This window comes from Archocentrus centrarchus, chromosome 7 (assembly GCF_007364275.1).
Source record: "Archocentrus centrarchus isolate MPI-CPG fArcCen1 chromosome 7, fArcCen1, whole genome shotgun sequence".
Taxonomy (NCBI): Eukaryota; Metazoa; Chordata; class Actinopteri; order Cichliformes; family Cichlidae; genus Archocentrus; species Archocentrus centrarchus.
The window spans coordinates 24784897-24809145 of NC_044352.1; the positions used below are offsets into that span (position 1 = coordinate 24784897).

General features: G+C 38.0%; 2 protein-coding genes across 6 annotated transcripts in view; one reads left to right on the top strand and one right to left on the bottom strand.

Annotated features, from left to right (window-relative positions):
• Positions 1 to 35: 35 nt before the first annotated feature.
• On the bottom strand, positions 36 to 12397 carry emc1 (ER membrane protein complex subunit 1). Of its 2 annotated transcripts, XM_030734222.1 has the most exons (23): positions 12270 to 12397; positions 11675 to 11802; positions 11520 to 11585; positions 11314 to 11407; positions 11096 to 11224; positions 10788 to 10914; positions 10455 to 10613; positions 10117 to 10284; positions 9719 to 9790; positions 9368 to 9466; positions 9150 to 9246; positions 8397 to 8513; positions 7974 to 7982; positions 7465 to 7664; positions 7095 to 7244; positions 6653 to 6814; positions 6312 to 6431; positions 6068 to 6205; positions 4746 to 4919; positions 4356 to 4566; positions 4117 to 4201; positions 3892 to 4021; positions 36 to 1051 (listed from the first exon to the last, which is right to left on the bottom strand). In XM_030734222.1, the coding sequence occupies exons 1-23, from the start codon at positions 12359 to 12361 to the stop codon at positions 872 to 874; spliced, it is 2907 nt and encodes a 968-aa protein (XP_030590082.1). In that variant the 5' UTR covers positions 12362 to 12397; the 3' UTR covers positions 36 to 871. The 2 variants fall into 2 exon arrangements, with proteins under 2 accessions (XP_030590082.1, XP_030590083.1); XM_030734223.1 differs by lacking the exon at positions 7974 to 7982 and having other exon boundaries at positions 872 to 1051.
• A 1438-nt stretch (positions 12398 to 13835) lies between these two features.
• ubr4 (ubiquitin protein ligase E3 component n-recognin 4) overlaps positions 13836 to 24249 on the top strand; it is a 52531-nt gene continuing 42117 nt past the window's right edge. For 2 of the 4 annotated variants that reach the window (XM_030734750.1, XM_030734751.1), the window contains exons 1-11: positions 17488 to 17621; positions 17799 to 17898; positions 18373 to 18514; positions 18665 to 18789; positions 18955 to 19079; positions 19743 to 19802; positions 19926 to 20116; positions 20259 to 20358; positions 20890 to 21027; positions 21697 to 21814; positions 22626 to 22667. In XM_030734750.1, coding sequence (XP_030590610.1) covers positions 17616 to 17621; positions 17799 to 17898; positions 18373 to 18514; positions 18665 to 18789; positions 18955 to 19079; positions 19743 to 19802; positions 19926 to 20116; positions 20259 to 20358; positions 20890 to 21027; positions 21697 to 21814; positions 22626 to 22667 — 1147 coding nt within the window. In that variant the 5' untranslated portion in view covers positions 17488 to 17615. Of the gene's footprint in view, positions 13962 to 16573; positions 16672 to 16802; positions 16907 to 17067; positions 17198 to 17476; positions 17632 to 17798; positions 17899 to 18372; positions 18515 to 18664; positions 18790 to 18954; positions 19080 to 19742; positions 19803 to 19925; positions 20117 to 20258; positions 20359 to 20889; positions 21028 to 21696; positions 21815 to 22625; positions 22668 to 24249 lie in introns of those variants that run through there. The other 2 variants (XM_030734753.1, XM_030734752.1) reach the window with 2 other exon arrangements.

A 24249-nucleotide genomic window follows, 5' to 3' on the forward strand; every position in this document is an offset into this window, starting at 1 on the left:
GGAGCAGCTGAAAGAAGAAAAGAAGCCACTCAGACTGGAGTTTTGAGAGAAATTTTAATGGAGCATCAACGATAGCGGTGTGGAAAATTTCTCATAAAAATATGAGCTGCAAGATGACAGATGCACATAAAAGAAAGGCTACTGTCCCTTCCCTTTCCCTTCATGTGATGGTGGCAACAGCATAACAGTTCCTTTGGTGGGAGAGTTTTCAGACATCCCAAATAACCATTTCTTGTCCACGCTACATTATCACTTCACAGCTCATATTCACAGTTCATTTGCCACCACACCAAAGGGGACTGGAGTATCAGCAGGCTAAAAATACAAACCATTCCTCTATGGTACTGTACCAGTTCATGCACACAAATACACATTTCTTTAGTGTCTATTCCCTGATCTCCACATTTATTATCACTTTCTATTAGAACAGTCTGGTGATGCAGAAATGTCTCCCCGCCAAAAAAAAAATAAAGAAAGAAAGAAAAAAGAAAAAAACCCCAAGAAAACTAAATTAACTTTCACATGAGCAGAAATTTCCAAGCTCCACAATTTAATAAATGGCTCTGTTTTATTGGTTCATAATTAGTTATGTGTTAAACATTTAATTGAAATGACATTTCACAAAAGAACAATTATTCTATGAAATAATTCATTTTTGCAAAATAAGTTAAAAAATAAACACATAAAACTTTTACTAATCCCTCCTTTTCACCCCCTCCCCACTGTCCCCTCACCCTTGCAGTTCCTTATGGGCCTTATTGAACTTTGACCTGTGTTCTTGGACAGGCACGGCCTCAGCGGTCTCATCTCTTGGGGCTGAGGTCCTTCGTGCAGCCACAGAGCTGGCAGTTATGGGATTTTGACCGTCACCTTACCGCCAGGCCCGGTTGAGCAGTTTGACCTCTGCCAGGCGTTTGCTGATCATGGTGGCAAAGAAAAGGGCAAGGAGTACGCTACTAATCAGCATGTAGTCGTAGTCATCTTTTAGTACGTCAAACTGCTTTGAGGGATACACACGTGTCTGGTAGATGTCAAGACCATATGCCACAACCTAAAAACAAAACAAAAGAAATTTTATTTTTAGATTTTATTTAAGTGAAGGGGAAGAAAAGAGCAAAGAGCCTACATGTATAATCATCTATAACCCTGTTTCCAAAACAGCTGCGATGCTCTGTAAAATGTAAACAAAACCACAATGCAAATCCTTTAAAACAAATATTCAACAGGAAATTGTACAAAGAAAATGGGCAATGTTTGTGGAAAGATCTACACTCATTTTGAATTTGATGTCAGCAACGTGGGGCAGGGATGGAAAAAAGAATGGAAAAGTTGCATAATGCTATACCAGGAAAAAAAGAACATTCTCACAATTAATTAGGTTACTGAGTAACACGATTTGTGATACAAAAAAAGCATCCTAGAGAAGCTGAGTGTCATAGAAGTAAAGACAGGGAAGAGTTCACTACTTTGTGAAAGGCTGAGTGGGCACTTTGTTTTTCAAACCACTGACAAACACTGACTGATGATTCTCAACAACAACCTCATCTATAGTAGATGATAAAAGATCCAGAAAATTCAGATAATTCTTTGTAAGCAACAAAGAAAGTCAAAAGGTGATACTGAGTGGCCAAAAATAAATAAATAAATAAAAAAAGACAAAAAAATGATTGTGATGGTTGTGGAAAATACTCCACAGGCTCAGGGACACTTACTAAAACCAAGGAACACAGTTCACTGATGCATCCACAAAAACAAGTTAAAACTTTACCAACAAAACAAAAAGAAACAACGGAGACACACACACACACACACACACACACACACACACACACACACACACACACACACACACACACACACACACACACACACACACACACACACACACACGAGATGCAGGGCCAAAGCTCATTTAAGGATTGAAGTAATGAAGTGGAAAACTGTTCAGTGGTGTGACAAACCAAAATATGAAATTATTTTTGAAAACCTTGAACGTGGAATACCGCAGGCTATGAACTTGCTCTCAGTGCATGATTAAAAAGCATGATGGTTGGACAACAGCGCAAAAACCTTGGGTAACCTGAACATCCATGAAGGAACCATTAACACTAAACCATATATACAAATTTCAGAGCAACATCCATTCAAAGTCTGTCTCCTGGGAAGGCGTTGCTTATTTCAGCATCACAATGCCAATTAAGTATACAATGAACTTTTGAACAGCTGAAATCTCCTATCTACCAAGAATGGGAAAACATTTCACTTACAAACCCTACAGTGTTGTTAAAAGAAGAAATGATGCAAAACAGTACAAAATACGCTCAGAGTACCACCGTTACGTCTTATATTCAGACACACTCACCGACCACTTCATTAGTTACACCTTGCTAGTACCGGGTTGGACCCCGTTTTGTCTTCAGAGGTTTTGGCCCATATTGACATGATAATATCACACAGTTGCTGGAGACTGGATTGAGATCTGGTGACTGTGAAGGCCATTTGAGTACAGTGAACTCACTGTTGTGTTTAAGAAACTAGTTTGAAATGATCTGAGCTTTATGACACTATGCATTATTCTAATGGAAGCAGCCATCAGACAATAGGTACACTTTAGTCATAAAGGGAGGAACATGGTCAGTAGCAATACTCAGTTAGGCTGTGGCATTTAAATGATGAACAGTTGGTTTTTAGGTGACAAAAGTGTGCCAAGAAAATATGCCTTATACCTTTCTGCCACCACCAACAGCCTTAACTGTTGATACCAGACAGGATGGACCCATGCTTTCATGTTCATGCCAAATTGTGACCCTACCATCCAAATGTCAGAGCAGAAACCGAGACTCAGACCAGGCAACGTCTTTTATTGTCCAATTTTGGTGAGCGTGTGCAAACTGTAGCCTCAGTTTTCTTATTCTTCGCTGATAGGAGTGGCACCTGGTGTGGTCTTTTGCTGCTGTAGCCCATCTACTTCAAGGTTCAATGTAAATGTGCAATGCTACTTGAATTACTGTTGCCTTCCTGTCAGCTCAAAGCAGTCCGGCCCTTCTCCTCTCACCTCTGGCATCAACAAGGCATTTTCACACAGAGGTACTGTGCTGCAGTGTTCTGAATCATATCTATCTAAGAGACTACAAATTGTTCATGTCAATAGGGAGTCTTCTTTACAAACTAAGGTTAATTATGGAGTTCCACAGGGTTCCCTACTAGGTACAATTCTATTCACATTAAATACTTCCCTTAGACAGTATTACTAGAAAGCATTGCATAAATTTTCATTGTTATGCAGATGATACCCAGCTTTATCTATCCATGAAGCCAGATGACACACATCAATTAGTTAAACTGCAGGAATGTCTTAAAGGCAAAAAGGCCCAGATGACCTCTAATTTTCATGCTTCTAAATTCAGATAAAACTGAAGTTATCAGTTATCAGTCTTAGAAACAGTGTCTAACCAGATACTCTAGATGGTATTACCTTGGCCTCCACAGGGTGATTTTTTTTTTGACCAGGATTTGTCCTTCAGTGCATATATTAAACAAATATGTAGGACTGCTTTTTGCATTTGCACAATATTTCTAATCACTCTGTCTCAGAGTGATGCTGAAACACACGTTCATGCATTTATTACTTCTAGGCTGGACTATTGTAATTCATTACTATCAAGTTGCCCTAAAAACTCAGCAAAAGCCTTCAGGTGATCCAAATCGCTGCAGCTAAAGTACTGACAGGGACTAGAAAGAGAGAGCATATTTCTCCCATGTTGGCTTCTCTTCACTGGCTCCCTGTTAAATTCAGAATTGAATTTAAATGATTTGTAAACAATTTTTATTTCTATTTTACCCTGGATTGTTATGTGCTTTTCATCACTTCATTACTTAATGCAGACTCACCAGGCAGGTTGACTCCAGTCCGGACGGTGAAGTGTAAATACCTCGCACTCTTGATATAGTCTGATTATAGTTGATGAACCACTCTGTACGGATCATCAGCTCTGGAGCATAGGGTATCAGGTTCTCCTCACTGGAGATCAAGTTAACAAGTTAGATACATCAGAGAGAGAGAGAGAAAGAAACATAAAGTTGCATTTTGATACTAATTCTGACTGAAGGACTGACCGGCTTTGCTCAGATACTATTTCTGGCCTGCGTGGGTCGAGGAACATCTTTGGTAATGACAAAATCCCTCCAGATGGCAAGCCAACTATGATAACGCAAATTGAAAGAAACGCATTACAAAAGGCAGTGGGCCACACTGTGCTGAAAATACTTTTTGTGTATAAGAAAGCAAGGCTTATTCTCTAATAAGGAAAAGCCAAAAACCAGAGAAAACAGCAGTATACCCAAATAGAACTTACTGAGCAGATGGCGGCTGGTGATGCCCTTTTCAGTCAGGGTGGCCTCCATGGTAGAAATGGCAGAGGGGAAAATATAAGACTGCTGAAGAACCTGAGGAGCGTGTGGTCGATCCAGCGAGCTGAATACAGTGCTGTTGTACAGTTCCATTCCTTCATAGAGTTCAATTACAGAGAACTCGTTCCTACGCGACTTTGTGCTCCAGTATTCATACTGCAGTCAGACAGAGGAAGGGGACACAAATATGACCCTCAATATTTCACCTGTTTCCCTTTAGTTATGTGCTCTGTGCTTGAACACACAATATTCAAGATGTAACCATGAAAAAAAAGAAAAGGCGATTATCATTATTTCTATCCCTAAATGTGACTGTAACAAACAAATGTGCTCACCACCACCCAGTTTTCAGAGTGCACAACATGCACCGGTCCTCTGGTTTTTCTCTGAACAGCCTCGTGGATGATGCGACCGGTCACGCCATCAATCAGGATGATCCCGACAAAGCTGCGCTCCTGATGCGTGTCTGTGCTCTCGGTCACTACAGCCAGTAGATTGGGGTTCAGGTACTATAAAAATGAGTTAAAATACAATTCAGAATTTTAATTAACATAATAATACATTTTTTTTAATGGTGATAAATTTGTTGTGAAATGAAGTAGGACTTCACTAAAGCTACTTCTGGCTGACCCTTTGCCACAAGAGGTTACCGCAGCAGGCAGCTCTGCATATTTGATTTGGCAGAGTTTTACGCCAGATGCCTTGCTTCATTCAACCCCAAAGGGGATTTTTGCTCCGGCTGGAGTCCAACCAGCAATCTTTCACTTGCTGGTCGCGCGTAACACGAGCTAATGTGTAAACCACTACACCATGGAGCCACCCGAGCAGAAACCCACAATACCTAGATCTATGTGTCCTGACATTTGGGCTCATTTTAATTTCTCACCGCACCCATGCCTGCTATATTATTGCTATTCTTGGGTTACCTTTAATTGTTTGAATGTGTTGACCTTAATTATTTGAGTTTTCTTTGTAGGTGGAAATTCAGGGGTTTTTTTGTACCTGTTTATTTAAAAAACAGCTGAAATTTTTATTTCTAAAATATATTGTAATCTATAAAGGAGGGTTCCTGGCTGTGTTTAAAAACAAACAAATAAAAAACCAAGCTACATTTGCCTTCTCTGTCGTCAAGACCGATGACAAAATACTTGCAACAAGGTCTCAAATATGGCAGTCAGCTGACCAGCAGCCTGTCCAAGGATATGATTCTAAGAAACGTTAACAACTACCGGATGTGGCGCCTGGGTGGCTTAGTGGTGAAGCCGGCGACCACATACATATGCCGCGTTGCGGTGTGGGCGGCGCGGATTCGCGTCCCGGCCTGTCGCCAATTTGCCCGCGTGTCTTCCCCTGTACCTTTCCCCCATTTCCTGTCGCTCTCCACTGCCAACAAAAGCCGCTGTGGCCAAAAACGCCAAAAAAAAAAAAAAAAAAACTACCGGATGTAACACTTTAAACTGCCCTAGTAAATTATTTCTAATGTGTTTTGATCCTTTTCTTCTTGTGCCACCCTCTGAAATAATGAGTGCAAGAGTACCATTAATAGATGAATTATAAATCACAACAAAGGCAACAGTAAGGAGTACCAGCAGTGAATTCTTATTCACAATAAAGGCAATGACACAAAAATCCTGTTTTAAAAGGAATGTTACTGTACCTTATAGAGAACACTGCGGTCTCCCATTACTCTACCTTGGGAGTGCACATGTTCATTAGGCCTTTTGCCTTTGACAGAGACAATCCTCTGTATCTCAGTTGGAATGATGACTTCCCAGATCTGCTCGGTTGACAAGTCCTGAAAACACAAAATGATCCGCATTAACTCTTTATAGCCGTCTGTGACTTAAGTATAATTTTACTGTGAGAAACTGGAAATGATGCTTTCAAAAAGATTCACTTGCCGTCCTAAGTCTGTAACCAGAAAGTGTTCCCTGGCTGGAGTCAACAAGATAAAAGAATATGGATGAAGCCATTTCCTGGAGCTGCTGCAGTACATTCTTTGTAGAAGGAAATGCTGACACCTTGGAAAAAGTGAATAAGATGCACACAGTGTTTATTAACCATTTATTTCGAGGTACCGATATCTCACATACTGCCAATGCTAAACGGCGTTCTACTGCCTGGTGCTCACGCACAATACGTAAACAGTATAAATAAAGGAAGAAAGAACAGGCAGCATGATGAGTGGTCACACAAAAATGGCTTTGAGACACAACATAGTGAATGTGTAACTGGTACAAACCTTGTACTGATCATCAACTAGAAGCAAAACCTTAGCATAATCCTGGTCCATGAGGGGCAACATGAGTGACTGAAGTACTGGCCGAGGTAGAGCAGGTGGAGTGACCTGACTCTTCTTTCCAAAGATGGGGTTAAATACATGCAGTGTGGTGAGTCCTGTGTCCTGATTATCAAAAATAGAAAAAAAAAGTATATATATATATATATATATATATATATATATATATAAGAAACAGCAAAAATAAGTCACTTTTATGGGTTAAATCAGTTTACTTTTATGCCTTTCTGAGACTGTTTTGACTCTAAGTTAGAAACTGTAGCTCCCAATTGGTCAGTTATTTTCCCACTAATTATTTGTTCTTTATTCATATTTGCAGGCTGCAAGATAAGAACATTTACCAGAGACCCGAATCGCTAAGCACAGAGCCTTTGCAATAAGATACCTTATCTTTGATGAGCAGTGTGCACTGCGGAGGATGAGGGAAATGTGCAGTTGTTCGCTGCACCATCAGTTTGAACACTGCATTAGATGGGACGTTATCCAGGTAGTGCCTCCATAAAATACTGCCCGTCTTACTGTCAATCCCAAAGAGCTGAACAGGGGAAGAAAAAAAAAAAAAAGAAATGAAAAGAATGAGCTTTGCAGGAAAAAGTGAGATGTTTGATGGAGTTTATTTATCAGCATTTCATTTCCCTTCAAGCCTGCCTGATCTTAGACAAAATAAACCAAATATAGTTTGACCACAACTGCTCGTCTTCCCCAAAACACTAACAAACAATTTCTAAAAGAGAGGGTAAGCTTTAGTTTCATACTTTTCCAGACGCAGTAACCATGACCATCATCTTCTGCAAGTTGAACTCATCTCTGGAAAGGTTCTCGATGGTGACTTCGTTTTTAACTTGACTGCGAGGCTTGCGTGCGTCATAGAACAGCTTCCAGAGGTGAGCGATCCAGGCCTGCAGCAAGATGAGCTGAGAGGAGAGCCTCTTCAACACCATAGACATCAGCCCATCTGAACGGATTTAAACAAGAGCACACATGCTGCTGAGTGATAGTCGGTGAACTTGACTCACATTTTAACATTCGATCCACATCATTATATATCTTTCATATATGAAATACAACAAACCATGCGAGAAACAACAACACAGGAACAAATTTGTCTTTTTAGGGACACGGGATTTATTCCAAGAGTGAAATAAAGTGAAGGAAAGTGTTGAACAAAGGAATGGTTCAGTGAGGTAAGTCCTAACTACAAGACGAGCAATCATATTTTGCTGGGTGGGAAAAAAAAAAAAAAAAAAAACCATAACTTTGTTACCTTGAATGGCTGAATCCATAAGCAGCAATAAACCAAAAAAAAAAAAAAAAACAGGACAAAGAAATTGAAGCTATGATATCAAAATACCCACAAAATATTAGTTTAAAACTGGCCTTTGGTCTATAAGAAAGGTGCTGATGAGACATAGCCGCTGAGCTGTTTAAATAAGGACAAAAGCAAAAGCAACAACCGTCAGAAAGTAATTATCAGTTATAAATTAAGGCACCATTAATGGAAAAATGATGAAACAACCTTGATCAGTAACTGTAACAGACATCAAGCAGTTCTCCTGAGTTTCTACACCATAAAGGAGATTTTAAAAAACTACCAAAGACTTAAAGCTGAAAGTAGCAGATAAACTGCATAACGGACAAAATACAGGACTCCGTTCAAATAAAGGAGGAACTCTGGTTTGACATTTACCGGCCTTTTTGCCAAACTCTCCCTCCAGCTCAGCCTGCGTTCCAGTGAGAGGCAGATCCACCATTTCCATTGTCACCACATCTGACAAGGCCTCCTCTCTTGTCCACATCACACGCCCTGGAAAGCAAGAATCATTATTGTTCTGTAATCATTCATTCATTCCATTCCCCACACCCTGCGTCTGTATGCAGTTCACGTTGACGCTTTCCATTAATTACATCATGAAATATGTTTTCCTGTCATGCCAGTGGAAAGGACAGGACTATGTGTGCATTATGAAATCTCTGCTCCACACAGCAGTCAGATGTTGGCAGTAACCATAATGATTAAGAGGTGGGGTACAACAAAATGTTATCATAAGGCACTGCATGGCTTACTGGTCTCTATGCACTCTGGAAAGACATACTGCTTCTCAACACTAAACAAACAAAGAGGCACTTGCATTTAATGTTTTACTTTCTGATTCACTGAAACCCACCACAGTCAGACCACAGAATGAGAATAACACATTCATACGTTTTTATGCCTCTGTGGGATCTTGCTAAAATACGCTCCTGAAAAAAAAAAGTGTTTCTTCTTTTTTTTTTTCCCGTACAATGAGAAGGATTTTAAAAGGTTTTCTACTTTGATGTGCTTTTAGTAAAAAAGAAATAAAAGGCCCTGTAGCAGACACATCAATAGTTCTGCTAACTTTAGCATCAGTGCAGCCTGAAACAGCACGCTTTCCTTGCTTCCTGTTTTTGCCACTCATACCTGGCTGTTGTATGAAAGTGAGTGTGTGGTCTTCTGTTTGCACCATGGCCCTGTAGCCTACGGAGTCATCTTTCTTCAAGAATGTCTGTATGTAGATCTGAAAGACAGAATACAAGTTTCTTCAATTGGAAAGCCATCATTAACAGAGTACAAGTTTCTCTCTGGTGCTCTGAAAGGCCACATTTGCCACAGAATCCCTGGGAAGAAACCGGACTCACCTTCTCTGGTTTCCCACCATTAGGATCCATGATAAAAATCAGTGTTGTGTCTAGAAGTCTTCGTCCAGTTTCAGCACTAAAGAGGTTAATACTGCAGGCCTATGGGGAAGAAACAAATAATCCCCTTCCATTAAAAAAACTTCTTCATTTTTTTAAAAGAAGTGTTCTCATGTAGTTGTTTCCTTACATGAAAAACCTTACAGTAACAAGTCTAATCTCTTTGTTAAGTCAATCAATAGGTAAAATCACACATCTGCATTTTAAAAGCAGCTAAAACATGCTAGAATTTGCCAAAGGGAGCCTATGGCAAACCATAAATAAATCTATAGGTACAATATTAAATTTACTCACTGTTTTATTCTTGGGGGACATAACAGCAGTAACAGTCTTCTCTCCAGTGGTTGCAAATGAAACCAGCAAGGCCTATTAAAAAAAAAAGAAAAAAGAAAGGACATCTCTCTGTATAACACAACGAAAACCTTTGTCGTTTTTTTATAATGTGAAAAATAATACATTCTGTAAAATACCATGGGTGAAAAAAAAGGCTCATATTTGGCTGTTTTAACAGTTATTTTGTTTGACACTCGGCCAGGGCAATCAAACATTACGGCAAAGATGCCGAGCCGTATTTAGATTTTGGCAGATAATGGGAGCTTTTACTCATGTTGTCTGTTACAGCAGAACAACTGCAATACCAGAATAGGCTAATGTTTCTGAATGTGAAAAAAGATAGAGAAAGGATTACGTACTGGCTTGAAATCCCTGAGTGTAACTATCTGACCATTGTTGAGCTGGAGAAGCACGTAGTTATCAGGGCCGAGCTGAAGGAAGAACTCAGACAGCGGCTGATGACCTGAGTTGGGCTGATGCGACACCAGGACCGGCTGAAAGCCTGGAGCTACTTCAAGTCCTAGTGACTAGGAGAAGACAAATAGAAGGAAATTGTTAAAAAATAAAATAAAATAAACTGTGCATAAGGGAATATACAAGAATGCAGAAGTGGAGAGCTGAGAAAATTACAACTTATCCAATCTGGAGCAGAGGACAAACATGGCAATTTTATAAAGTAGAAAGGTTTTTGTCATACCTGCAGGGGGATCTGGGTCATCTGATGATTGTGCATATTTAGGTGTAAGTCATGCATGTATAGTGATGGAGTTACAGAATCTACACAAAGCAACATCCCCTGGCCAACCACTGCACAGCTAGACTCTATGTTGGACAGCCACGGAGCTTCGATGGAGATCTGAAAACATCACAAGCAAGAAACTCACTAATGTGGGATTCATTCTATATATTGATCACTGGTTCAGTGTGGAAGTCAGTTTCTCCTTTCACAAATCATAACATTTCTATACACTTCATTAACACAGCATAGAACCTTTTTTTAAAAAAAACTACTACTAACAAACAGGATTACCTGCTTGATTATCTCTCCATCCTCAATGCTGTAAGTAATAATAGCAATGTGGGAATGGGGAACAACTCCCAACACATACACTTCACCATTTCCTCCAGAATAAACAGTCTGGTAATCCACAGTCTCACTGTGGAGATAAAAACACAGAAAGTGACAAAGTTTTTTATAATGAAACTACTGTTCATAAAGCACTGTGTGGTATTTTCTACAAAAAGCTTTCAAGCTGGCAAATGAAATCCTGGGTACATTTTTGTTAATGGAAACAGATATTACGAGTACACAAAGCTGTCATCAACATAAAAACATACCTTTCTGGTAGATTTTCTATCCATTTTTGATGGCCATTAGAAAGGTAATGGAGGGAGATGACGGTTTTTTTCAAAACAGCCACATGTTTGACTGTCCCTTGCTGTCCCACAAGACATGCTTTCTGGAAACTTAAATATATAAAAACAGCAAGTCAAGACTTAATTAAAAAAAAAGACCATTCTTAACCTAACCAGTCCCGGGTCAAGGAAATAATCACCTGCCAGAGTCGAGCACAATTTCCCAGTTCAAACCACCAACACTGACATCCCAGGATCGCAGCAGACGACCATTACCAACCACTAGGATTGCATCTAGGACACAAACACAATTTCATGAATCACCTCTTTTTAGTGGAAGAACTAAAAAAAAAAAAAAATGTAAGCTTAATTGCAATTCCAATGAACAAGAAAAAAAAAAAATCACCCTGTCCATGCTGCAAAAGAGCATCAATGTTTCCCTCCGGCCCAGACTTATCCACATGTCGCCAGACTGTAACAGATATCGATAAAGTAACAATAAAAGACTAGACAGAATATCAGCCGTCAGAAGTTCGTCTTTCAGACTAACAATATACTCACAGAGCTCTCCGGTCCTTGTATTGAATGCAGCAAAAACATTTTTCTCTGTTGCTACAAGCACCTTTTTGGATGACTGCACGTGTGTGTCAAAATGAGAAAAGCGAACTTTGCCTACATACTGCTGCCTCCTGCGAAACACAAGACAGAGCAGAGAGAAAATAAAAACCAAAAGCTGACATCTGGAGAAACTCATAGGAGGTAAAAACAGGAGGGTATACATCAAAAGCGTATACTGTCATCCAGCTCGCCTATCAACACATTTCTCAAACTGAGAAACAGAATGCCACTTTTACTTTATCTGATAATGGTTAATATTTTCAGATTACAACGTTTTCCAAACCCCTTGAAATCTGTTTCAATCGCATTCAGTCGCTGAAATTAATGGAGCAATTGATTTCCTTCATTTATGCGAACAGCACCTAAAATTAGCTCCTAAATTAATATTTTATGTATTCATTCTAGTGTGTGTTTGACCTGCTCTCTCATTCAAAGTCCACCGAGTCGCAGCTTAGCTGCTGTGACAGGTGCTAGCATTAGCATTTTCACATTAAAACATGATCAGCAAATATTTGATCATTTCATGGACTCCTCTTACCAGTCAAATTTTCCTACTTGATCCTCAAACACAGCCTCGACAGTGTTGTATAAAAGGATACATTTAAGCCAAAGCAAAATTAGCTTTGCCATTGCTGCAGCAGCTTTGACTTGCTCTTCAACAGGAGGAGGAAGTCGGAAACCGAACGACTTCCTTTTTTTCCTGTGAAGGGGAGGTGCTGCCCCCAAAAGGTTGTAAAGGTACACAGCGTCGGTCCTGATGGTGATCGTTTAGATGAAAAAATATTCAGCCAGACGTGGATTAAACCAAATACTAAACTGAAAGAAAAAAAAATCAATGCAGATCTCCACTGAAAAAAAAGTATTATTCTAAGACTGAGCTTAATTCATATGTGGGGAAAATTAATCACTAACTTTGATCTCCTAAAAGAAATATAATTGATAAAATGAAAAAATAGTGGCATCACATGTGATGAATTAACTTGATTCAGGTGGAGGTAAATAGGTTGTCATAATTTTTGATGCTTAAACAACTGTGGCTTTAAATCAGCTTTAATTTGGATGATTTGTACAAAATTGCAGAAAGTAAATTAAAGGGAAAACCTCATCACAATACTTCTTTCCTTTTTTATTTGCATAGCACACATTTTATCTGTTTGCTTTTTTGTTTTTATTGTACTGTTATCTCACAACAAGAAGATTCTTGGTTTGAATCTCCTGGTTGGTCGGGGCCTTTCTGTGTGGAGTCCGGATGTTCTCCAAATGCATGCTTTCCTATGTCCAGGGTGTGCTGCACCTTTTGCCCAGTTGCAGCTGGGATAGGCTGCACCCCCACCACGACCATATGTTGGATAAGCAGAGAATTTTAAAAAATAAGTAAATGAATGGATGGATTTTTGTGTATTTATTCATTTATGCATTTAGCAGTGCATTCTAGACTGTCAGGCTGTCAGAAATAAAAAGAAATAATAGAGAACTGATTTATTTGTTTTCTATATTATGTTCTTTAAATTAATATTTATTTATTTATTTTTTGCTTAGTTGCTGATCTTGGATAGAATTCTGTGTTATTGTGGACACAAAGCATTGCAGCTTTTCTGAAAACAAAGGTCTGTAGAGTTAAGATATATATATATATATATATATATATATATATATATATATATATATATATATATATATATATATATATATATATATATATATATATATATATATATATATGCAAGAATGTTAACATATGTCGATGAGTAAAAAAATTACAATTCCTGGTTTGTTAATAAAATAAATATGAAATACATAATGAGATAAGGGAAACCCATTAAAAATGAGTGCAGTAGTATCACAGAATTAACTAATATGGCAGTTTTAATACTTGTAGATGTAAATATGACAAAAGAATTTTATTTGTGCGTGCAAACTGCGAAATGTAACATTATACCTAAATTAAATATGGGATGAAGTCATGTTCTCTGAAACATATACAAACAGTACAGATTTGGAGTGAGACGCTGGTAGGGCAGGTATCAGACCGAGAGCGCCCCCATGATTTACTTACGCTACAGTTTCTTCTTCCAGCAGCTAATTTTTTCTGTTAGGATTTCAAGATGGCGTCGAGCGGAGGCGATGGGGAGCACGAATGGACAGCGGCAGTTCGGCCGCTTTTATCAGCTTCGTATACTGCTTTTGAGACGAAGGAGCTACCTCAGCTTATTGGGTCTATAATCAACAGGTAAGCGGTTACGTGTCAATGAATTGCAGGTTTATATTTGCTTAAATACTGCCCGTGTCCGCCTAGGCGTAGGCTAGCTGGCCAAGTTGCTAACCTAGCTCGGTTAGTGAAGTTGGATGGGAAATGTTAGCTATTTAGCTAACGTTAGCGGCTAGCAAGCTATTTAAGCTTAACTTGAACTGGCACCGAGTCAGTTCCAGGCGTTAGCTCATATGCTAATGACAGGTAACTTACTCAAAATGCTGTTTAGCGTTTCCTGGCTGGTGACTTAAAAGTTTGAAACGAGGCACGTCTTATGACTGGTGGACATTTATCTGTAATGTAACACTGGCGCTGTGCAGACGTTAAACGACGTCGCAGTGTAAGCTTTAAGAAATTTGCTTCATCATTAGCTAGCTAACACAAACATTACCCGGCAGGCTAACTCTGGGGGCCTTCCAGCCGGACTGGCTAACCCTCAAACGGCCCAGGCAGTGTGACATTTGACTGCGTCAGCTGACTTCATCTGGCTAAATTCAACAATACCTGCGTCCTGAACTTGCTGTGTGAAGCATAATCTGGGCATGTCATTAGACAGTTCACACATTATAAGGTTTGCAAATATAGTCAGTCTGCTTAACGTCATCTGCTTGTGGTTAGGCTGCAAGTAGGCGGGGGACCTTATTTCGCCACTCGTTTTTGATCAGGTGATGGTGGGTCGCTGTTAACATGTTGTTAGTAAGACGGTAACTTGACGGCATTGATGCTGAGACTTGTATTTTAGGAAATCGGAATGGTTCTGCTAAGCCACAAAGATGCTGGGCAGAAGGAACTTGTTATTTCGAAACGACATTACCACCCATTTATGTTCTCATAAAACTAGGAATATATGGTAATTGTGCTTTGCAACTGTAGTAGTTGTCCTTTAATGATCTGTTTGTGGCCTAACATATGCTAGTACATAAAAATAAAAAGCTTCCTTCTATGTCTGTTGGTTTCGTTTTCCAGTGCAACAGGCTGTGCATGATCACTGCTGTTACTAGGACTGAAAGTAGTGTTGTGTAGCTGAATTGTCCCATTGTGCAGTTTTGTTTTATATTATAGCCATTCTTCATTGTTCATAGAAATATTGGAGAAAATGTTTATTTTAGTTGTGCAATGGCAACAAGTCCCAGGTGTTTATGTAAAGTACCTGAAAAATGCCCATCAAAAGCCAAGTTCCATTAACATCAGCATAAAATGTGATTTCATTGTATTTCTTTAGGACTTGAGATGTTTTATTCTATGAGGAGGACATTGAAGAAATAGGCCTGTATTTTAAGTGACCAACCTCAGAGGTTGACAACACTGAGTTTGACAAAGCTGCGCTCTTAGAGTACTGAATATGTCACCGGTGATGTGTTTAGACACACCTTTTGTGTTGTCTCTCATGACTTTGCAGGTGTGCAGAATCACAGGGTGGAGATCACATTATAGCAGAATGATCATCTTACTGCACCTTGTTTGTTAGCAGTGGCATTCATTTTATTATTTTCCATTCTTTTCATGAAGGTCATGGTTGTTTTTTCAAGTAATTGTTGAGAATGTTGAGTATTTATTGCATGTAGATTGAAACGGTTGTGTTTTAAAATAAATACTTTGAGCCAAGTGCTTTGGAGGAAAAAGATTGACCAGTTTGATATGGTTTCTTACTCCTGGGAGATGTACCAGAAATGTTAATCAGTTAGGTCACTGAGGAGGTGTATACTAAGGTCAGTAATTAATCTGATGCTCACTTTTACCAGACTATAAACCATTAAGTATTTTATCCTGTTGATTTTACACAGTTATATTAAAACCAACATAAATTTGCCGTATGCAGATAAAATTTCTATTTCATTTAGAATTTAAACAAATAAGTCTCTCACTTAGAGATAGTTTTGGTAAATTATGTTAAATCTTTAAAGGCTTAGTTCTTGCTTCTTAAAAGAAGTTTGGAAGGCCAGCAGATGTGATGTGTTTTGGTCTCTGTATGCCATTGCACCATTTCTAACTGGACCGTTGGGATTAATTACTAAGGGCTCCAATAATTTCCCTCATCTTGTAGATGGCTGACACCCCCCCCCCCCCCCCCCCGGAAAAACAGCTACATTTTGTAATTTTAGAATTTTTTTTTTCTGAATTTGTTTATATTTATATTGTGATTTGTGGATTCTTGCAACTTGTCATGATATGTCACTTTGAGGTGGGTTTAAGTACCTTCTTAACTGCATAGTTGGCCACAGATTGGTTTTCCCACTGGGCAAACTGTGCGTCTGCAAAGTTTATGTAAAGACTGCATAAACAGTACCTCAGAGGGATCAATTTTACAATTTACAAAGTAATGGCATCGTAGCAGCAGATGGAGCTGATTCTGTCTATATTTTAAAAGTAAGGCAGCAGGTGTCTGGTGTTTTCTTTATTGTTACTTGGACATATTCTAGTTCAGTATGACAGTTGATATGATGTACATCATGAGTGGTTGCAATCTCTTTAATGTAAGACAGCAGGACACGAGATTGTCCCAAAAAACAAAACAGAAAAACCCTGCTGAAAATGTTGTGTAAAAAGTCCTATGTCAGTATTTAATGGAACATTTCCTTTGTTGTTTGCAGTGAATCAGACATTCTTCACCACGACAAACAGTATGAGCCTTTCTACTCATCATTTGTGGCACTCTCTGCACATTACATCACCACAGTATGTGGACAAAGTATGTGTATTTAATTTTCTCTTCAGAGTAATAGATGAATTACTGCCGCTCACTGACAGTGAGCCAAAATCTTTCAGTGAAACCTGCTTTGTTTCTTCTTGATAGAAGTTATTTTTGTTCTGTTTCCTTAGTACCAAGAAATCAGTTGCTGTCGGTTGCTGCAGCTTGCAAGGTATTGATTGAATTCTCATTGCTGCGTCTGGAGAACCCTGATGAGGCATGTGCCGTATCACAGGTAAGAGAAACAGTCAGCAGGGTGGGTGTAGTCATTTGTAATACATTGTCTTTTCTTTTGACTAGTTATCACTGATTTGCTTTTTCTGATGATGTTCTCTGTTCTGTTTGTATGTATGTACTTCACTTAAATTGAACAATACTATATTTTTTTTCCTTTAGAAACACCTGATCCTTTTAATAAAAGGACTTTGCACAGGCTGCAGCAGACTAGATCGCACAGAAATCATTACTTTCACTGCTATGATGAAGTCTGCCAAGTTGCCTCAAACTGTCAAGACCCTTTCAGATGGTAGGTTTCCCTTAAAGGATAAATTAAAATTGAAAAATAGTTCACTGTCCTGGTAAACAAAAATTTATTGAACTGGAAATTCACTGCATCCACTGGAAGCATTTGGGGATTATGCATTGGGTATTTTTATTGGTCTGTTATTTATTTATTTTTTTATGTGCTGTAATTATTCAGTGAAACTGTTAGTATTTATCCATGCCAGTGCTATCCCACAGGCCTTTTTGTTTAAACACATCTTCAAAGCTTTGGCAGACCCTTGTGGCCTTTTTCATTTAATAGTGGAAGATCAGAAGGAGTTACCCAGTGCTGTGAACCCAGAGCTTCGACAAAAAGAAGTACAAATGAACTTCTTTAATCAGCTGACATCAGTTTTTAACCCTGACCTTACCACCATCTTGGCCTCCCATCAGCAGCACACATGCAGGCAAGTATTTGTAACCCAGCTACTCTCTCTCGTACTGTTATTAGTTACTTCTGGAGCTTATTCTTCTTTCCTTTTAAGTGAATTTTGTTAGCTGCAGTCACAATTACACTGACTGCATTGTTGGCCAATATTTATTGTAATTGTTAATTTTTTTTTTTCATCTCTCCCTAATTGCAGGCTGAGAGTGATTGCGATGAACAAAATACAGATCAAGCTGTTCAGACCAAAATGAAAAATGCCTTTGTGTCTCAAAATGTGTCAAGCTTACAGGAACTTGGTGAGTATTTGTTCCAAGAGTCTGGAGCCTTTATGCTACTATATACTATAAGTCCTAGTTTAAAAGTTTTATCGTAGCTGTTGAAAAACTGAAGCCTGGAAAGCTACATCATAGTGAATTTGCTTAAATAGTTAGTCCATACAGGAGTAAAAATATATTGTGAATTGCTTTAATCTAGAATTCATTTTGTTTTTTTCCACACAGCCACCTGGAAAATTGCATCGTTTTTTCTATTAATTCATAATTGAATGTCAAATAATCCCTTGTGTTAACGTTTCACTGTTACTGATTGAAAAGCACTCCGGAGCTCTAAAATATACATAACCTTGTAACCTTGCACTTTCTCTTCAATTTGGAATGTCCCATAGAAAAAAAAATTCTTTGTTTTTTTAGTAATGTTGCCATGAAATAATTTTTAATTAAATAAAAACAATAAGTGAATAATTAATTTTTCATTTTACTTCATTTTTCCAGGTGGGTCTGAGAAGTTGTTACGAGTGTGCCTCAACCTGCCCTACTTTCTGCGCTACATCAACCGCTTCCAGGATGCTGTATCAGCCAATTCATTCTTTATCATGCCTGCCACAGTGGCTGATGCCACTGCTGTTCGCAATGGGTAAGCATTTTGTTATATACTGGACTAACAAGAGCTGATGTTACATTTTGGTATGTTCTATTGTAATTTGATGGCGCATTATAGTCAATTTGCGTTTCCACTACCGCTATCCCCAGCATTGAGTTGTTATTCTGTACTTAAAATGCATAGATTTCACTCGCTAGTGATAGATGTGACCATGGCTTTGGACACACTTTCCTTGCCTGTACTGGAGCCCTTGACACCAGGAAGACTACTGGATATGACTGTGCTGGCTTTGAGTTGTCTCTATGCTGGTATGTGGTTTAAATTTTTGGTTTAAATAAAATGTACCAAGTAATTCAGGTCGCTAATAACATTAAAAAAAACCCCAACTAGGAAAAAATGAAACAACATGAATGAAAACTCAGACACAACTGCTTCTACATATATTGTTTTTTTTGTTTGTTTTACCTGTTTAGGTGTGAGTGTGGCCACTTGCATGGCCATTCTACAGGTAGGCAGTGGTTTGCAACTTCGCTCTGCCTCCACTGGGACGAAGGAGGAGGACTATGAAAATGATGCAGCCACAATTGTCCAGAAATGTGTAAGTATTATCCCTAGACCATTCTGAGTATATGTCATTATTGTACTGTGTAGACTGGGGTGGACAAACCTTTGGCTCTGGGGCCACATTGACTTTGTGAAATTTGGGCCGGGCCAGTACCAGATGCATACATATTAAAAACAAACATAAAAAAGGCATTACAGTGTCAATATTTGCATTTACGTTTAGTGGGAACAGTGTTGTTTTCGCCAGTGCATTGAAGTCTGGAGTTAGTTTTGTTGTAGCAATTCTCAGAATCCTTCACATCAGTGATAAATTATGATTTGATTTGATTTGATTTGATTTGATTTGGGCAATTCTGTACCAATCTTCGACGGGCTGGATTAAAAAGACCAACGGGCCAGGTGTGGCCCATCCCTGGTGTAGACATTATCAAAGTAAATGTCATGTTTTTATCAGATAATTTAGTACAAAGTGTATTAAATGAAGCTCAGTATTTGGTGTGATTATTCTTTGCCTTTAAAATTGCACCAAATCTCTGAATACACAGTCTACCTACAGCTCACTGTCAGATTTTTACCTTTTAGCAAATTACTTCTTTTTTTTCTTAAACAGTCTTTAATTACTGCCTTACTATTTGTATATTTTAAGAATATATGGTAGATGAAAAGATGACAAATACAAAATTTGTATTCTCAACAGCTGGAGATTTATGAAATGATTGGACAAGCCATCAGCAACTCTCGCAGAGCTGGAGGAGAGGTGAGTACCAATTTTGACTGTTATACTGGACAGGTTAAAGAATAAATAAACTTATAATTGACAGTCCTAGACTTAGTATTGTGAAAGATATATATTTTTTGATTCTCTTATTTTGTTTTGTAGCATTATCAGAACTTCCAACTGCTTGGAGCCTGGTGCCTCTTAAACAGCCTGTACCTGATTCTTAACCTGAGCCCGACAGCCTTGGCTGATAAAGGAAAAGAGAAGGACCCCCTGGCTGCATTGCGTGTCCGTGATATTGCAACTCGCACCAAGGATGGTGCAGGGTCACCTAAACTTGGTCCTGGCAAAGGGTAATTATGAATCCCAGTAATGAAAATTACATAATTCTTGTTCTTCTTTCTTCTGTAACCTTCAGTAGGTGTGCATATGCAGTAAAAATCATTTGTGTGCATTAATCTTCTTCCTTTTTCTGTTTTGATTGTTTCTCTCAAGACACCAAGGTTTTGGGGTTTTGTCTGTTATCCTGGCCAACCATGCCATCAAACTTTTGACTTCGCTTTTCCAAGATCTGCAGGTTGAGGCTCTGCACCGTGTAAGTGAAGCAACACAAAATGTATTTGCATTAAAAGAAAATTGCCATTGTAGTACTGTACTTTTGGCCACTATTGCTGGTTTCAGATGTCATGATAATTGCAGGTGTAAACCCTCTACTGTAAACATTACATTGAAAAATAATTTAGCTAATCAAATGCAAGGCTTCATGCTCTTGTTTGAGGAACCAAAAAAAAAAAAACAAAAACCTCATGTTTAGCATAACTTCTCTGATGTTTTGGTTAAACCAGATTGCATGTTTTATTTCAGTTTACACACACTGATTTGAAAGTTTGTGAAACTTTATTTTTGTGTTTCATTCTTGATTATTTTTTTTTTTTAAATTACCCTTTCAGTGTAGGAAATATATTCCATTATAAAAAATTCAGAAGCATCTAAGCGTGCTTGAATAACTACTAAAAGTACTTTGTGTTCCTTAAAAGGCTTATTGTGTGTGTGTGTGTGTGTGTGTGTGTGTGTGTGTGTGTGTGTGTTTGTTTTGTTTTTTTTTTAATCTCTTCCTCATTTGAAGGGTTGGGCGAGTGATGGACCACCAGCTGAGCTCAACATCATGGCACAGAGCACTTCCATCCAGAGAGTTCAAAGACTCATTGACTCTGTTCCCCTGACCAATTTACTCTTCACCCTTCTCTCCACCTCCTACAAAAAGGTGCAGTCATTTGTATTCATATCCTTGTAGTTTACATTTGCGATTTACAGTTATGCTGTTTTATTAATTTTTAACCTGAATGGTGACACAACACAAAACAGAGATTGACATAGCTGTGCACGAACATGTGCACACAAGACATAAAATATTGTGATATAAAACATTGCATGGAACAAACAAGCAGCAGATTTTTGTCTGCTGCTTTTGTGTCTTTGTACTTTATTTATTTATTTTACAAATTGGTGGGTGACTTGATGATTATCTGTTTAAACCAGCCATTCTCAAACAGAAGATTGCTGTGGCTGATTTTGAATCCTGAAAACTTTCTGTGGGTTGCCCAAACTTTTAAACACACAAAACTAAGGTTGAAGTTGCTTGTTTGTGTTTTCACTGACTCATGTTCATTCTGCCACCCATATCCTCTGCTCCATTTCACTATATTTCCCCAACTCTTGATGAGTTCAGGATCCAAAAATAGAATAATAAATCCCATTTACTTTTTTTTATTTGAGTTTCTTTTTAAATTGTAAATATTTAAACTATATATCTAAATTGAATTACAAAATGGAATATTAAAAAAATCCCCACTTTTAGGAATCACTGATCCTGAAAAGGATAAGCGTAAGAGAATGGATGGATGATTTAGACTTTTTTCCACCCCGCCTTTAGGCTTGTGTTCTCCAGCGCCAGAGGAAGGGCTCAGTCAGCAGTGATGCCAGTGCTTCTACAGATTCAAACACCTACTATGAGGATGATTTCAGCAGTACAGAGGAGGACAGCAGCCAAGGTATTTATCTTCTTTGGATTCAAACAATTCTTTGTTACATAAAGTATGCATTTGCAAAGCAGTTTGAGTATGCAAACAAAAAGAAATACTTCTGGTTGTGTGCTGCAGACAATTTATACTTAAATCCTGGGTTTAGGAACACAGATGTTACAAAAACCAATTCAGGCATTGTTATACTACGACTGCAGTAATTAATGAAACGCAACAGCTGAAAGTACTGATATGACTTCAAGAAAAAAAAAATTCAACTGATAAGTATGAGACTATATTAACGTGCATAAATATAGCTGTATTAACTACATTGTAATAAGTACTGTAAAGTTGCAATTAAAATTTACTAACATGTAATTTATTAAAATAGTTTAATAATTTAGACTAAACCTTTCTTACATTTATTAAAAATAAAGGTTTGGTCATCTATCTTTAGAGGTAAGGGAAACACATGTGCTTATCATTTAAGGAATCAATTAACTCTTAAGGTAATAGCCCAGAAGTGTTATGTAACTCGTATAAGGGATGCTTCAGGTTTCTCTGATTGTGAGGATTCTGGTGCTGAAAACAGAGTCATGTTTATATTTGATCTCTGAGTTATTGTCAGTGCTAAGCTGGATAAGAGAATAAATATTTGAGAAATTCTTTAAATTTGTATCATTTAAGGAATGAAACAAGTGTGCTGTCAGTGGATAAGTTAGTTAGATAATAACAGCGGTGAAAAGAGTAAACTCATACATGCACTCACAGTGATGTGATTTTAATTTTTTTTTTTGCCCATCACACATACCAGTGTAGTTGACAGTGTCTACTATTTCAGCAGAGAGAAGACAGGAGAAGACAAGTGCAGCTTGTGTCTCAGGTTAGCAGTTTTCTGTCCTCAGGTCAAAGACTTGGTGTCCACTGTCCTAAATTCATTTTTGTTATTGTATGTCTCACAATTTAGGCTCTGAGCCTTGATCCTAACAGCCTACAAAATGATAAAGCCAGAGATGAAGAGGCTTTGACAAAATACTCCTTGTTCTCAGAGTTGCTTTGTCTTATAATTCATATGAACTAAATTTATTTTTTTTGTCAAAGAGGTTCATCTGTGGCTTGTTGTTTCAAAGAATAATACCAGTGGTGTTGATATGTGGGATATTATTTAAGCTATTAACTACTGAAACCTTCAATTAAAACTACCTAATTGTCTGAATAATTACATTAACAATAACTGACAGAAATCTTAAAACATTTCTCTGTGCTTTATTTTAAGAGCTTTTCCTCAATTACTTTATATGATCCCTTTGCCTGCCCCTTTCCTGTTTCACCTTTGAACAGTGACTCCAATGAACTGCTAATAGTAATGCTTTTGCATTTAAAATGCAGTTTCTTTGCAAATGATATATTGCAAACTTGTTTTTAGATTGTGGTTGAAGTTAAAATTAAACAATTACAGTACTGAAAGATTTTTTTTTTTTTTATATATTGGTTTTGAAATGCTACTAAATAACTTTTTTCCCTTCTCTTGAAACTATTTTGACAAAAGTGAAGATAAAGTTGACATAAGGCTTCTTTTTTTTTTAATTTGAAGGCTCTTTGATGCAGAATAAAGACCCACATCAAAGCAGTGGTATCATTCTTGAATACAATAAATTCAAGTTGTGCTTAATGGGCTTAAACACGCAATGCTACGTCTTGCTGTCACCTGAAGTTTTTTTTTTTCTTTCTTTTTTTGTATGTTGCATGCAGATGTGAATATCAAATTGTGATATTCTTTTGAAACACAAAAGTTGTCTTGTTTTTGTATTTGAAATACTTTGAGTGTAATTGGGTGAGATCACCCACAAAGATGAGCGTGAAGGTTTTGTGCATGGCAAGCACATGGAGCCTGACAAACCAGAATGTGGCTACAAACGGGGAATGATTCAAAGCTAATATAGATGGCGAAGTTATATAAATGTAATCAAGTTGGGTTCCAACTCTACAGGCAGAACCAGCACTCTAGATAGGTGCAATTCATTTGTCTCCTAGCTGAAGTTGCTTGGACTTAAAGACTTTAAGTCACTGTCAGACACCAGTCAGTGTTCACATAATTGATGTGGGAAACCAAACAGTTGAATGCTGCTCTGTTTTTTTTTTTGCTTTTTTTTTTGCCATGGAACAAGGTCATATTGATGGAGCTGAGTTTTATGAAGATGAAAGTTCCTATTGCTCCATTTTGTACTCAGAGGTCCCGGAGAAGCTTGTGTAATTTATAATTTGTCTTTGCACCTTCAACGCACATGTAAGAAGTGGGAGAAAAAAAAACTCAGTGGGGTTTATTAGGAGCAGTGTCCTGCCGAATCTGAACCTGAGTGGAACCTTGTAACATCTGTTAATTGTGTTCCTTGGCAAGCATGCTGTGTGCATAAATAAGAACCATGTACTTCATAGCAGTGCACCTAAGAGAAGAGATGATTGAG

Excerpts from the sequence above, each read along its gene's own strand:
- emc1 (XM_030734222.1), bottom strand. The coding sequence starts at position 12,361 with ATGGCAAAGCTAATTTTGCTTTGGCTTAAATGTATCCTTTTATACAAC. Across the intron at positions 4,202-4,355 it reads CACCAGCCGCCATCTGCTCA|TTGGCTTGCCATCTGGAGGG; the intron begins GTAAGTTCTATT and ends GCGTTATCATAG. Across the intron at positions 1,052-3,891 it reads GACTGGAGTCAACCTGCCTG|GTTGTGGCATATGGTCTTGA; the intron begins GTGAGTCTGCAT and ends TTTTGTTTTTAG.